General features: G+C 35.2%; 1 protein-coding gene and 1 pseudogene across 3 annotated transcripts in view; both read left to right on the top strand.

The window, feature by feature from the left end:
• Positions 1 to 15,698, top strand: part of PKN2 (protein kinase N2) — a 162,817-nt gene extending 147,119 nt beyond the window's left edge. For all 3 annotated transcript variants that reach the window (XM_077953238.1, XM_015144447.3, XM_077953236.1), the window contains 6 exons: positions 1,174 to 1,236; positions 3,547 to 3,623; positions 8,362 to 8,504; positions 12,649 to 12,756; positions 12,979 to 13,059; positions 13,147 to 15,698. In XM_077953238.1, the coding sequence (XP_077809364.1) occupies positions 1,174 to 1,236; positions 3,547 to 3,623; positions 8,362 to 8,504; positions 12,649 to 12,756; positions 12,979 to 13,059; positions 13,147 to 13,350 (676 nt within the window). In that variant the 3' untranslated portion in view covers positions 13,351 to 15,698. The remainder of the gene's footprint in view (positions 1 to 1,173; positions 1,237 to 3,546; positions 3,624 to 8,361; positions 8,505 to 12,648; positions 12,757 to 12,978; positions 13,060 to 13,146) is intronic.
• LOC693632 (elongin C pseudogene) lies at positions 8,925 to 9,338 on the top strand (annotated as a pseudogene).
• Positions 15,699 to 16,004: the final 306 nt, after the last annotated feature.

Here is a 16,004-nt window from a genome sequence, read left to right as displayed (position 1 = left end):
AGCGTATTACATGTTTTATAGAGAAAATACTCATATTATTACTTTTATAATTAAAAACTAATTATCCTAAGTGTTTATAGGCTGAAGACATTTGCATTTTTAAATCTATTCATTTATTTCCTCGTTCAATAAGCCTATCATGTATATCAGGCATTATGCTATGAACTTAGGATAAAAACTGAAAAAGACAAACATGGTCCTGTGCCTCAAGAATTATTATTCTCTCTCGGCCCGGGTTTTCTGAGATCCAAACCCATATACCCAGCTTTTATATATCATCACCTACCCCACAGACAAAGTCAACCTGTCAAATGCCAAACCTAGTTTTGTCACAAAACCTTGGCCACCTCTGTTTCTTTTATCCATTCATTCTACTAAGATGGAAACCTTGAAAGTTACCTGTAGCTCTTCCCTCTTCCTTATCCTGTAATGGGATAGCACCTTCTGTCATGCTAATTTTTAAGTTCTTGTGAATCTGTATCTCTGTTGCCACTACAGTAGATGTTCTCATGATCTTTTCATCTAAATTATGATAAAAGCCTTATCTGTTCTTTTTTCCTCTGGATCTCTACCTACTTCTCCATCCTTCGCATTGCTACCAGAAAACAAATGCCATCATTCTCCTCTGATTAAAATGGTTTGATTCTCTGTCACTAAGAGAAAAAATTTCAGTATCCATAATATGACATTCAGGGTCCTTCACCCAGGTTATCTTTCCAGCTTAATCTCCTACTTCTTCCCCAGATACACCCATCCTTTTCTTCATCCACACCAGACTTACTTGTTATCAAACGTGTTAACGCCTTTTGCACCTCTATTTCTTTTTTCTCTCAGGTAAGTATTTTTTCCCCCACAAAACTTCTGCCTGTCACACTGTCCTTTGTCCTTATGGTATATTGTAATTCCTCCTGCAAAACCAGATCAAATGTCCCCTCTGAGGTTCTCAGTGACTCCACTAGGCAAAGTTAATGGCTTTAATTGTCAAAACTATACTTTTCTCATTTTTAAATTTTACCCCTAATATCTAGCACAATGTGTGATACATAGTGGGGACTAAAAAAAAAATTTGTGAAATAAATTAATGATAGGTCTGCTTTGAAGTATAAACATATAAGCTGGGATTCAAGAGCAATAAAATTTATTAAACTCCTATTGATTTAATTCTTCAAACAGATTTTATGCTGCTTGTGTAGTTCTTGGGTTGCAGTATTTACATGAACACAAAATTGTTTATAGGTAAGTTAATTTTTAATTTTTTCTAATGGCTTGCTTTGGTGTGATTTAGAATTAAAGATAGTGTTTTGTGTTTCTTAAACGTTTTATGTTTAACCAGCTTCTTAGTTTTCTCCTTCATCTGATAAGTCAAACCCCAATTTTGAAAGACATGTGGTTAGCACTATGATTATATGATGAACTTTTTGTTTCCTAATCCATAGCACATTTTCTAATTAAAATAGTCAAATTATGGGTTGGTCTATGATAGTGCATTTCTCAACAATATTCATCCTAGTGAATATTTAGCATTCAAACAACTCATTGCAAAAAACCTCCATAGACCAATACTGCTAAAAACGTGTCCGTGATGAGACAAGTAGCTTGTGTTAGAGTGTAAAACATCACACTGCTTCCCTCATTACGAAGCCTTATTGTCAACTGAACTAAATAGTATATTGGTGATGTAGCTGATCTCTGTAATTTGTGGCCCAGCAGCTAGTCTGTGAACCACACTTTGACTAGCACTCACTGCCCAAGACCAAGCAGATATGAGAAGACTAGTCAGAATTAGAAGACTATAAACATTGGATTATTTAAGTTTTTTTTTTTTTCTTTTTTTTTTTTTTTTTTTTTTTGAGACAGAGTTTCACTCTTGTCGCCCAGGCTGGAGAGCAATGCACGATCTCGGCTCATGGCAACCTCTGCCTCCCGGGTTCAAGCGATTCTCCTTCCTCAGCCTCCTGAGTACCTGGAATTACAGGTGCCCAACACCATGCCCAGCTAACTTTTATATTTTTAGTATAGACAGAGTTTCACCATGTTGGCCAGGCTGGTCTTGAAACTCCTGACCTCAGGTGACTACCCGCCTCAGCCTCCCAAAGTACTAAGATTACAGTTGTGAGCCGCCGCACCCAGTCAGGTAAGGTTCTAATGATGTTTTCATGATTAAGTTCTGTTTTACCTAACGGATAAAATATTTCCTGGGCTCGGTGGCTCAAACGTGTAACCCCAGTATTTGGGGAGGCCAAGGTGGGAGGATTGCTTCGGTCTAGGAGTTTGAGACCAGCCTGGGCAACATAGTGGTATTCTGTCTCTACAAAAAAAATCTAAAAATCAGCGAGGAGTGATGATATCTGCCTGTATCTGGGCTACTCAGGAGGCTGAGGTGGGGGAATTGCTTGAGCCTGGGAGGTCAAGGCTGCAGTGAGCCATGATTATGCCACTGTACCCCACTTAGACAACAGAGCGAGTACCTTGTATCACAAAAAGAAAAAATAAATTGAACAAAATGGATAAAATATTGTCAGTTTGCCTAATTTGTAATCAACTAGTATGGATGGATAGCTTTCTCTCATTCTTTCAGAAGATGAAACCTGCCCTCTGATGCCTTATTAATACTGTTAGCTTTACAGTTCTTTCTTATGGATGGCATATAAGCAAACTTTAAAACTAGATTAAGTTGGCCAGACGCAGTGGCTCACGCCTGTAATCCCAGCACTTTTGAAGGCCGAGGCAGGTGGATCACCTGAGGTCAGGAGTTCGAGACCAGCCTGGCCAACATGGTGAAAACCCATCTGTACTACAAATAAAAAAAAAAAAAATTAGCCAGACTTGGTGGTGGGCACCTGTAGTCCCAGCTACTTGGGAGTCTGAGGCACAAGAATTGCTTGAACCTGGAAAGTAGAGGTTGCAGTGAGCCGAGATCATGCCAGTGCACACCAGCCTGGGTGACAGAGCGAGACTCTGTCTTTAAAAAAAGAAAAAAAAAAAGGGCTGGGTGTGGTGTCTCATGCCTGTAATCCCAGCACTTGGGGAGGCCAAGGCCAGCGGATCACAAGGTCAGGAGTTCAAGACCAGCCTGGCCAACATAGTGAAACCCCCTCTCTAATAAAAATACAAAAATTAGCCAGGTGTGGTGGCACACGCCTGTAGTCCCAGCTACTTGGAAGGCTGAGGTAGGAGAATCGCTTATACCTGGGAGGCAGAGGTTGCAGTGAGCCAAGACCATGCCATTGCACTCCAGCCTGGGTGACAAAGTGAGACTCCGTCTCAAAAGAAAAAAAAAAAAAGTGGATTAAATTAGATTATCACAAATAAATTAAATACATTCTTTTTTATGTAACAGGAGAATAATTTCTCATAAGCTACCTTATATAGAGCAATAAGCTTACTAAAAGGAAGAAAACAATGTGATATAGTATTTAAATCTCAAATCATAACTTGGAAATCCCATTTTTAATAAAGAGAAAGTACAGTTCCAGTTGAAATTATTTTTTTAACTGTATAACCTACTGATTTTTTTTTCATGCTGTATCTTTTTATCCTGAACAGAGATTTGAAATTGGATAACTTATTGCTAGATACAGAGGGCTTTGTGAAAATTGCTGATTTTGGTCTTTGCAAAGAAGGTAATCGAATGTTTTTAAGTTTCTTTTCTGATAAATTACTGTTTCTTTGTGCATCAGTAGTTTTCAAGTTTGTCTATGGAAAACAAACTGTACTTTTAACTTTATTCTTCTTTAAGACATTGTAGATATAATGAAGACATTGCTTATATAACCTAATTATCACATTAAGAATTTGTTCTATGAATACGAATAAGGTTAGATGTATAGAAATCATAGTAAGCTTCTCTGCATGATTAATAATTTTGTCACTACTTTAAGGAAGTATTGCTTAAGCACCAAAATCATTTATTCCAGTGAGACTGTACACAGTGAATTTCATAGGCCTGATAATTTACTTCCAGCTTCTTAAAACTGGAAACATTTAAAAATAGAAAATAAATTGAGATAGGTATCTCAAGTATGTTTTTTGTATATTCAAAAGTAAGTAAGTAAATTGGGGAAATTTGAATCAGGTAACATAAGAAAGGATAAAGATCATGGGCTTAGGAACCAAACAGTTCTAGGTTTGAATCATGGCTTTGCCACTATTTGCTGTTTGTCTTTGGAAAACTTAGTTTTAATCTCTTTGAGTCTTACTTCTCCAACCATAAAAAAATGGACATGGTTCTTTCTGTTTACTAGTACTAACATTGCCTATCTCCCTCTGCACTGCTGGCTTCTGTTTGCTGTTTAGCTTTGTTTCCATAGTACATTAACACAGGGAATGGTACATCTTAAGTATTCAGTGAGTGTTTGATTAATAAGTAGCTGGATGAATAAATGAATGAACTCTGTAGATATATGCCCATCACATACCCACTGACATAATTGCTGAATCAAGTCAGTTTTTTTCTTTAACTGGGCTTCTTTTTATTGGACACTGTTGATCTAAACGCTTTTGTTTCTCAGCATCTCTCCTTAGCCGGCTGCTCTTCACTGCGGTTTTTTGACTAGCAGCTATATCCTAATGACTCTCAAATCTATTATTTCCTTTCATATGGATTCCAAAGGTATATATTCAACTATCTACTAGACAGCTCTGCCTGAACAGTGAAGAGACACCTCAAACACTACCCAAACAAAAATCACTTATTTTCCTCAGGTAGTCTGGTTGTTGGTACCACAATCCCCTCAGTCTTCAATCTGAAAGCAAGGAATTATCTTGTGTTCTATCCTGTTCTCTACTTTCCATATGTAGTTATTCAAAAAATTCTACTGCCACTTAACCTCCTGAATATTTCTGAAATCTATCATTTCCAGTCAACTCCTGCTAGCCATCATCTTGTTTTGACAAGACAGGTATAATAATCTCCTAATTGTTCCTATTTCTAGTCTTTTTCTATCCCAAATCAACCTGCCATGTAATTGCTGAATTGTTTAAGGAGTCCATATAAATACAGATCAGACCATGGCACACACCTGCTGAAAACTCTTCAGTGGCTAGGATAAGGTGACATAGAGTGCCCTTCCTGATCTGCCTGCCTGCCTTCCTCTCTGGCCTCATCTCTTGCTGCTCTGTGTTTAGTACTTTTTGCTCCAGCAACAATGAATTGCTTATAGTCTGTGTCCCTCTAGCACTGTCACCCATCCCAACTCTATTTGCTGACTAACATCTGCACATCCTTCTCATTCAACTCAAGTGTAACCTCTACAGGCAAATTACCAGAGATTGCCTTTTACTACCCCAACTCCCAACTCTGCTTTAGGAGCCCTTCTTCACTATTCTGCATTATCTTGCTCTTCCCTTGTTATTATAAAATTATCAATAAATATCCATTTTCCTCCAGTCTCCTGTAAACCCCTTAAAGAACCGTGTCTAACTCTCATTTTTGTGTTCCCGCTACTTGGCACAGGTGCCTAGAACATAAAAGGTACAGAAAATATGTGTGTTGAATAACGAGACTTATTAATGCATTATCATAAAAACATATTTAGTAGATTATAATAATATAGCTAACAACTTTTGAGTGCTTACCGTATGCCAAGAATTTTGCAAAATGCTTCATCATATGCATATCTCCTGTAATTCATAACAATCATATGAAGGTAGATAGTTTTTTTGAAGGAAATATTTAATTTTTTTTTTTTTTTTTTTTTTTTTGAGACAGAGTCTCGCTCTGCCGCCCAGGCTGGAGTGCAGTGGCCCGATCTCAGCTCACTGCAAGCTCCGCCTCCCGGGTTCACGCCATTCTCCTGCCTCAGCCTCCCGAGTAGCTGGGACTACAGGCGCCCGCCACCTCGCCCGGCTAGTTTTTTGTATTTTTTAGTAGAGACGGGGTTTCACCGTGTTAGCCAGGATGGTCTCGATCTCCTGACCTTGTGATCCGCCCGTCTCGGCCTCCCAAAGTGCTGGGATTACAGGCTTGAGCCACCGCGCCCGGCTTAATTTTTTATTTTATTTTTATTTGTATAAATTTATGGGGTACAAGTGCAATTTTGTTACATGCATAAATTGCGTAGTGGTGAAATCAGGGCTTTTAGGATATTCATCACCCAAATAACATACACTGTACCCATTAAGTAATTTCTCATCATCCACCCCACTCCCACCTCCTTACCCTTCTGAGTCTTCCTTGTCTTATCATTCCACACTGGTAGATGGTATTATTAACCCTTGTACACAGATGAAGAAACCTAGGCTTTGATGTTAGACAACTTTCTCAACCTCTCACAGTTAACAAATGACAGAACTGGAACTTAAACCAGGTATTTATTAATCTAGAGCCTGATATTAACCACTTCCATGGAGCTTTACCAGTCTGTAAGAAACATAAGTTCCATTTCTTTGTTAATTAACTTTTTCCTAGTTTTGGCCAAGTTACTAAAAGGCTGGTGCAGAACTCATATAGATATTAATACTATATCACGGTTTTTTAAAATAATATTTTATTGAAGAAAATAAAAATCATTATGATAGTGTTAAAGAAATTTTGCCAAAAAAAATTTCCCCACTCCAGTGTGCTAATGTATCTAATTGTGCCCTTCAAGTCTTGGTTCATAGACATACAAATTCATTTCTATTTTGTAGTCTCTATATATGCATACCTAATTATTCTTAATTTAGAATTGAGAGCTTTTCTTTAAAATTCTTAATGCTTGTAATCCCAGCACTTTGGGAGGCCAAGGCAGGCGGATCACGAGGTCAGGAGATCGAGATCATCCTGGCTAATACGGTGAAACCCCATCTCAACTGAAAATATAAAAAATTAGCTGGGTGTGGTAGCAGGCACCTGTAGTCCCAGCTACTCGGGAGGCTGAGGCAGGAGAATGGCGTGAACCCGGGAGGCAGAGCTTGCAGTGAGCTGAGATTGCATCACTGTACTCCAGCCTGGGCAACAGAGTGAGACTCCGTCTCAAAGAAAAAAAGATGACACTTATGACAAGTTTTTAACACTTTGGAATACATGGAGACAGTATCTTCAATATGTAGACTATTTGATTAACGTATTAATAAATTATGAGGAACATATATTTAAAAACTAGTTAGCTAAAATGTTAATACAGGCTGAGTATCCCTTATCCAAAATGCTTAGAATGAGAAGTGTTTTGAATTTCAGATTTATTTGGATTTTGGAATATTTGCATATATACATAATGACATATCTTGAGGCTAAGACCCAAGTCTAAACACAAAATTTATGTATGTTTCATATATACCTTATATATAGCCTGAAAGTAAATTTATATTTATATAATAATATAAAAATTTATATTATTTTTAATAATTTTGTCCATGAAACTAATCTTGTGTTAAGTACTTGTGGAATTCTCTATGGCATCATGTTGGTGCCCAAAAAGTTTCAGATTTTGAAGCATTTTAGATTTTGGATTTTTGGATTAGGGTTGTTCAACCTGTACTCACCCTCCCTTCCCTTTCCTTCCTTCCTTCTTTTCTTTTCTTTTCTTTTTTCTTTCCCTCCCTCCCTCCCTTCCTTCCTTCCTTCCTTCCTTTCTGCATATATATATATATATATAGATATATATATTTTGTTTTTTGAGACAGAGTTTTGCTCTTGTCACCCAGGCTGGAGTGCAATGGCACAATCTCGGCTCACTGCAACCTCCGCCTCCCAGGTTCAAGCAGTTCTCCTGCCTCAGCCTCCCAAGTAGCAGAGATTACAGGCAGGAGCCACCATGCCTGGCTAATTTTTTTTTTTTTTTTTTTTTTTTTTTTTTTTTTTTTTGGAGAGACGGGTTTCACCATGTAGGCCAGGCTGGTCTTGAACTCCTGACCCCAGGTGATCCACCCACCTCAGCCTCCCAAAATGCTGTGATTACAAGCATGAGCCACCGCTCACAGCCCTATCTCTCTGTATTATATGACACATTTGGTTAGCTCCTGATTATCCAAGGGTTTGATTTTTGGTATTTTCCAAACTGTTATTTTTTTATAATGTTGTTCTTATAGTAAAGTAAATAAACTTATTTAAGATTGAATTGGAAAGATGATAGAACTTCACAATCAGTTCATTTTGTTGTAATTTCTTAGCTCCCTTGTAATGACAAGAAGAAAAATTAACTGAAAAGAAACATGGATATCTTATTTCTATTTACCCATTAATTAGATAGTATAGTTGCTATTACAGTTTTTGCTGTACCAGTCCTTATTGTTTTCTTGAAATATCTTAAATATGTCTGAATTTGTTCGCCATGCACAAATGTGCAACTTTAATTTTGCCTCCCAAAGATAGCTTTGATTTTTTTTATATACTAGATTTATTTTCTTTGCTAACAAATGTTTAAATTTTATCTTTTCCAGGAATGGGATATGGAGATAGAACAAGCACATTTTGTGGCACTCCTGAATTTCTTGCCCCAGAAGTATTAACAGAAACTTCTTATACAAGGGCTGTAGATTGGTGGGGCCTTGGCGTACTTATATATGAAATGCTTGTTGGTGAGGTAAGCAGTGTAAAATAGGTAAGAGAAAAGAGGAAGGATGATTGAAATAATAAAGCATGTCATTTATAAAACCACCTAATACTGTCTTCAGTATGAGTGGAATTTAAGTTTTATAAATATTTATAGTATACTAGTAGTCAGCTATCTTTCTATAATACCTTCAATAAAGATTTTTATGTGGTTTGCAGAATGCATTATCAGTGCTTTGAAAATAGTTCCTTGTATTTCAGTGTTGTGCTTTGAATGTGTTTTCTGATTTTAAGACATAGTCATTTTATAGGGAATGGAATAACAAAGACTAATTAAAAAAATGTACTCTGTACCTGTAAAGAAAAGCCCACTATAGATTGGTCAGAAATAAATGTTACCTTCGACTTCCTCTAGACGGAAGTGAGCAACACACACTGCATCCTTGCTTCACCAGGAAACAGCTGAAGTTCCTGGGGAAGCAAAGCAGAATTTCATAGGAACAAAATGAATGGAGAGGAGAAAAGCTATGGTGGCTGTGAAGGCCCTGATGCCATGTATGTCAGATTGATATCATCCGATGGCCATGAATTTGTTGTAAAAACAGAACGTGCATTAACATCAGGCATGATAAAAGCCATGTTGAGTGGCCCAGGTCAGTTTGCTGAGAATGAAACCAATGAGGTCAGTTTTAGAGAGATACCTTCACATGTGCTATCAAAAATATGCATGTATTTTATGTACAAGGTTCGCTACACTAACAGCTCCACTGAGATTCCTGAATTCCCAGTTGCACCTGAAGTTGCAATAGATCTGCTGTTGGCTGTGAACTTCCTAGATTGTTAAATAAAATATAATTTTAAAAAATGAAAGAAATGTTACTTTCAAAAATGGTAGAGTTGAAAAGATTAGCATTTTTTCCTACTGTTTTCTGTCGATTAACTTAAATTTCTGAGGATAATTGAGTTGTACACAGAAATTATTACCATTAGGAAACAGTGAATTATGTTAAATAAGGCAATAATAGGAGACTAATAATGTATTATATTATAAACTGTTAGAAATGTTGAATTGGGGTGAAATTGGGAAAGAGTAAATCTTTTAATAAGTAGTTAAAGATTACTTGAAGGGACTTAAACTGGAGATGCAAGAAAAATTATTTTAAGGGATTGGTTCATTATTCTGCAGTTTCCCCATGTCAGCAACCTCCCTTGTACACTTACAAGTTTGAAGAAGTTAGTGGCTAAATGAATGAATTATCAAATTGAGTATCAGAAATTTCTAAAGTTTTGTTCTATGCTTGTCATTTATTGGCACTTACCCCAACAAACAAATGGTTTTAGTTTCTCCGGATGGATAGCCCCTATTGGTGTGTCAGTTTGAAGTGGATTCTTTGGAAAAGGAGGAGAAGTATGGCTAATTAAAATAAAATTTATCATGTCCTAAGCTAAGCACTGTTCTGTGTGCCTTAAATATTCATTCATTTAATTTTGCAACAGCCTTTGATAAGCTCCGTACTGATCTTATGCCCATTTTCAGAGGTGTAAATAGAGACACAAAGAGATTAATGACTTGCTTAAGGTCACACAGCTCTCATATGGTAGAGCTGGAAATTTTAACCTTGTCACTCTGGCTCCAGAACATATCTCTAAAGCATTATGCTTTGCTGCTCCAGGATAGGATCTTCAATTCATCCAGCCTTGTTTCTGTTCTTAAGACTAGTGGTCCAGATCTGAATTTTTCACCTCTATTTAGAAAAGCTGTTGTGCAGTGTTTAGGTTGGAAAGATTTATTTTAGCTCCAGTCCACAGTGGCTTTTACTGTCTGAGAGTGCCAGAAGTTCTCATAAAATAGTTAATCTTCTGTAAGCTCTGGCATACTTGAACTTCTCCCCACCCCCTTCCTTTATTTTAAAAGTAACATTTTGGGGTTTGTTGTTTTTTTGTTTGTTTGTTTGTTTTGTTTAGTGTAATATTCAAGTAAGTATGAAGTTTATGAGATTCAATTATGTGCTTGCTTAAAATTTACTCTCCATATTAGAGATGACATATGGAAAATATGAGTTATTACAAAATACTGTAGAATTAATCACCAGCTGAATCTACTCCCTCCCATTATAAAGCCACTGGAGGGTTTGACAGAAAACAAGGAAGCTCCTGTTTCATATTTTTTAAGAGAGCTAATTGATTGAGCTCTTAATTACCTAGAAGATAAAAGACAGTGGATCTGGCTATTTCTTAGTTGTTTCTTGCAATTTCTTTTTAGTATCTCCATAAGAGGGTAGCTGGGAAAAGAACTAAACTTAAAACTCATCAGTCTACTTCATAATTTTATAGCATTAATGAAACGCTAGTGGTAACTCCTTTTTAACTATGATGAACGTAAGGTGTGGCTAAAGTTTATGTCAGATTTCTCTATTATTACAAATAATTGTAAACTCGCTGGATATATCATACATGCTCAAATTTGTATACTTCTACTAGTTTTGATTACTGGAAAGACTCCAGGAATAAACAAATATCCCAAGTCCCCTTTTTCCTGCCTCAGATGGGAGTGAAGATAACGGAGAGATTGAATGTAATGCTGGACATGGTTTTAGATACTATCAGTGTTGATATCTGAACAGACTATTGGTTTCTTTTAAATGTGCTTAAAACACATTTGTTAGCTTTCTGTTGTTAGCCCTGTTTGCTTACAATCTATTTGAGAAAAAAGATACTACACGTTTTAACAAATGTATAGATACTTCTTTGCTATTCAGACTTGGAGAGTGAGTTTTCAAGTAAAAATTGTTCAAGCAGAAGACAAAAGTGCTCTCTTTGTATTATCCATTGAAATTCCCATTGAGAATCCTAGTAAAATAAAATTTTCTCCTGACTTACTGATTCAGTCCCCAAAAGAAATTAGATTGTCCATGTAGTACATTTGATTTATGTATTTTGAGTGCACTACATTGTCCCATGTAGTATATTTGATTTATGTATTTTGAGTGAGTGAATGAACAAACTAAGGTTTTGGTAACTGAAAGCTTTGAAATTTTCTTAGCTATGAGCAAGATTAGAAGCTCAGCCTTAAGAAGCTGGATTCTGAATTTATTTTCACAGATTCCTTAAAGATTGCTCACTTTCCCTGGATATTGCTTTCTGCTTATTATTCTTTAAAACTTAATTGGAAGCAAGCAGCCAAATCAAATCTAACGAGGCTAAGTAAGCCTATATTTCAATAGCCAGTGAGAAAATAAGGTTAAAGATACTGATTCATTTCAGTGATTTTAAGGAATTAAATGATATTTAGACATTCGTGTCCTGATTTTTAAAATGAGTGAGTGATGTTTAAGCCATCTGAAATTCTGAGGCAGGCAGTCACATCTGATAGACACGTTTTCAGCATAGTTGAAAGTTTATCTCTTTGTGAATCAAATTGTCATACTGAATATAATGTAACTACTTTTTTATGTCTCAGGGTCATTATGAAAAATGATTTTAATACTGTGCTTATTGAAATGCCCTAAAACTTTTTGTGTTTAGAGCATTAAAAATGCATGTCAATGTGTGCTTTTTGGGTTCCTTTCAGTCTAATTTTGTTGGCAGCTGCTTAGTACGGTCATTATGCCTACTAATCTCTAATTGCGTTTTACCACCATTAATTTACTATTGACTTTAAAATCCAAAGCACATTTATATCTGATGTATTTCCGCAGATTGCTTTCCTTTACTATAACATTTATTACCATATTAACCTTATCCATTTTCTTCTGTCTTTCCACAAGCTTGAGGTTCTTCAGGATTCTGTTATCTAAATATTCCCTACTTTCTGTTAGACACTCTAAAAATTGACTGGCCAAATAGGTGATTGAGTGAATGAAATAAAATGGACTGGAGTGGAATGAAATGAAATGAAAAGCCATATCATATATGAGATAGACAAGTTTTTTTAACGGTCTATAAAATTTAAAGATTTCAGAAAGAGTATATGGTATATTCCCTCTGTAATAGATACATATCTATTGTCACTTCTTATAGTTCTTTTGTTGTTGTTGTTGTTTTGGTAGGCATGGGTTTGTTGTTTGTTTGTTTTTTTCTTTTTCACTGCCTGGATCTTGGTTATACTTTGAATAGGTGATAAGATTTTACTGCCTTAAAACTTGCTTTAACTTACTTAAAGGTATTTCTTCTAGTCTCCCTTTCCTGGTGATGATGAAGAGGAAGTTTTTGACAGTATTGTAAATGATGAAGTAAGGTATCCAAGGTTCTTATCTACAGAAGCCATTTCTATAATGAGAAGGGTAAGAATTAAATTAAGGATAAGAATTTTTTTAAGACTACTTTAATTTTTTATATTAAAGAAAATTTCCCAGTAGAACTTTAGAAGTTGTTTTTCAGTTAATAAATGTTGCATGGCTCAGACAAAAACAGACAAAATATATCTGAGTTTTTAAAAATAATCTTTATCAGTGAATTTTATTCTATTGATTTTATTTTAACTTTTTTATTTTACATTGTGCTAGCTGTTAAGAAGAAATCCTGAGCGGCGCCTTGGGGCTAGCGAGAAAGATGCAGAGGATGTAAAAAAGCACCCATTTTTCCGGGTAAGTGTGACTATTTAAAATTTTTTATTAAACTACAGCAATTAGATGTAACAAACTAAACTAGTCATTTTGTATTTTATGATCCAGCTAATTGATTGGAGCGCTTTGATGGACAAAAAAGTAAAGCCACCATTTATACCTACCATAAGAGGACGAGAAGATGTTAGTAATTTTGATGATGAATTTACCTCAGAAGCACCTATTCTGACTCCACCTCGAGAACCTAGGATACTTTCGGAAGAGGAGCAGGAAATGTTCAGAGATTTTGACTACATTGCTGATTGGTGTTAAGTTGCTAGACACTGCGAAATCAAGCTGACTGACTCACAAGAAGACCTCTTAAAAATAGCAACCCTTCATTTGCTCTCTGTGCCACCAATAGCTTCTGAGTTTTTTGTTTTTTTTTTTAATTGAAACACGTGAAGATTTGTTGAAAAGTACCATTCTAATACTTCTTGAAAAGTGGCTTCTCATTGTACTTCAGCGTAAATATGAGCACTGGAAACAGTTTCATGGAGTTTGAGTGAACATCGGCTATGAAAATCCATCACAAATACTTTTGGATCAATAGTCTATTTTTAAAAAGAAAAAAAAACCACTTTTTTTATAGTCCCTAGCTTTGCCATATGCCCACCTTAAGTGGAAGGAAAATTAATCACTTAACTATGTTTTACAAAAAGTAAAAAAGGGCTTGGAATGCTATTACTGTTCACACAAAGTATGATTCTGTTTGAATAAGACAAATGCTCTTTTTTTTAAAGACATTACTGTAATATCAAAAAACGTAGCAGTTTGTATACAATTTGGGGCTTAATCTTTTAAAAAAACAGAATGAATTGATGTCTTATTTTATAAATGTTCTATATTTATTAGGAGAAAACTTTATATTGCCTTATTTTTATCAACCATGTAACAGAGGCTTATAGCTTTCCAGCAGAGCTGCTTGCCAAACAATTTTGTTTTTATTAAACAGTGCTGAAACAAACAAGATCAGCATTTACTTAAGATGTTAAGAATGAGGACTTTAATCAGCTGAACCAAGATATTGTTACCTGTATGCATTCCCAAAGTCTAGATGCTCGGTATGTTCAGTCATATCTTCCAGAATCAGTGAACCGATTACCCCTTTTTTGATACTCACTCTACATCTGCCAACCTAGTTCACCTTGGTTTTGTGTCTGCTGTAGAAGGGAACTATACCTTGGTTAAACCGTAGAGATTATCATTGTATACATGCTGTGAACATGTATATGTGCAAGTTTTAATGTATTCTATGTTGTAGGCTTATTATTTAATTTTACCACTTCATCACTTTTGTACAGTGGCCAAGCAGACACCTCAAACTCCAGCATTTACATTAAGTGCATTTGTATATTTTAGGCCACTGGATCCAGATTTTATATTGGCAGTTACTGAGGGCAAAAGCAATATATTGTAACAGAATGTATAAATATTTTTGATAAAACAGTCTATATTTTATAAAAAAATTAATTATAACACTAAAGCTGTACCTCAAAAGTCTCAAAAATAATTTGATCAAATATTTTATACAACTCTTCAAAGGATCCGTCTGTGGCTTTTTATACTCTTCTAGGATTGTCTTTTTGCAAACCATGACTTTCCATTTGCCTGTAGTTTTTTGTTTGTTTTGGTTTGGTTTGATTTTATATTTTTTTCTCCTAATCTATGACTTTATTGTTTTTTCTTAGTTTAGTAATAGCATCTTTGATCCTGTGCTTAGCATGTTAGGGTCATTATACCTCAGGAATAGCAAGCTGTTAAGTAACCATACTGAATTAACTATTTAATCACAGTGAGCTCATCTCTTAAAAATTGTTCAGGTGTAAATCTTATGAGAAACATGAAGAAGCACACTGATTTATGGAGAGTTGAGCTAAAAACATTTATAAATATTTGCTGGGATGTTTTAGCATCTTTTCATTGTACTCTGAGAACAATTAAAATTGTCCAGAGATCATTTATATTACCTTCCAAATTGTTAATTACCCAAGATCCTTTGGGAGAAAATCTTAATAGAAAGGGGGAACAATATGTGGTTTAAAGTTATTGTTAAATGCCAGTTAACTTCCTTGGCAAAGGACAGTAGAGGAACTTAGCTTAATTGTCTGGCTTTAATTTAAACAGTGTTAATACAACATTAAAATAAAACACTAAATACTTTTGAGGTACAGTCTGCTCACTTTTTTGGTTCTCAAATAGCAAAGAAAGTAATGTCTAAAACAGGCTTTTAGCATTAAAAACTGACATAACATTTTGTAACTACACAGTGTACAGAATTTTTTTTTAATTGAAGTCAATCACTAAAAAAATTAGAGGGCAGGGTCTATTTACACAATTAAGCTGAAGAAAGCACTAATTTTTTGTAGTTTAAAAAATATATATATTTTAGTCAGATTTAAAATTTTAAGCTTTATAGAGTGTAAATATATTTTGCTATTACTGTATGTGTATGTGACTGCTCAAGCACTTTGTAAAGAAATTAGGATATTTTAGAATGGTACACTATGCATTCAAATGAAATGTGCCTTTCACTATGTCATTCTAAGAAAACAAGTGTTTTGCAGTCATAAATTATCACAAGTGCACAAATTAAAGTCTATTTAGATTGAAATTTGTAACTTTGGTTTTAAGTATTCTTTTTAGAAACTTCCTAATGACTAAAATATACTTTAACTTTTCTGTGTTCAAAATCTCAAAGACTAATTAACTTGAGTAAACGTTCTTGCAAGTACTTTTTGTCCTAGGGAAGACTTAAAACCATGAACATTCAGAGCAAATTGTCCACTTCACTGGGAATAATGGGAAAAGTTTGTATTCTGCTCCTGTAAGGTCAGTAGCATCTTTTATTTGAAACATATTTAAGGACTGCTTACTGTGTATAGATACTGAGAATAGGAAGGTTTTTTTTAAAGCAACAAAATGTT

Source organism: Macaca mulatta, chromosome 1, assembly GCF_049350105.2.
Source record: "Macaca mulatta isolate MMU2019108-1 chromosome 1, T2T-MMU8v2.0, whole genome shotgun sequence".
Lineage (NCBI taxonomy): Eukaryota > Metazoa > Chordata > Mammalia > Primates > Cercopithecidae > Macaca > Macaca mulatta.
Note: the sequence above shows the minus strand (reverse complement) of the source record. Positions and strands in the feature narration are given on the sequence as shown.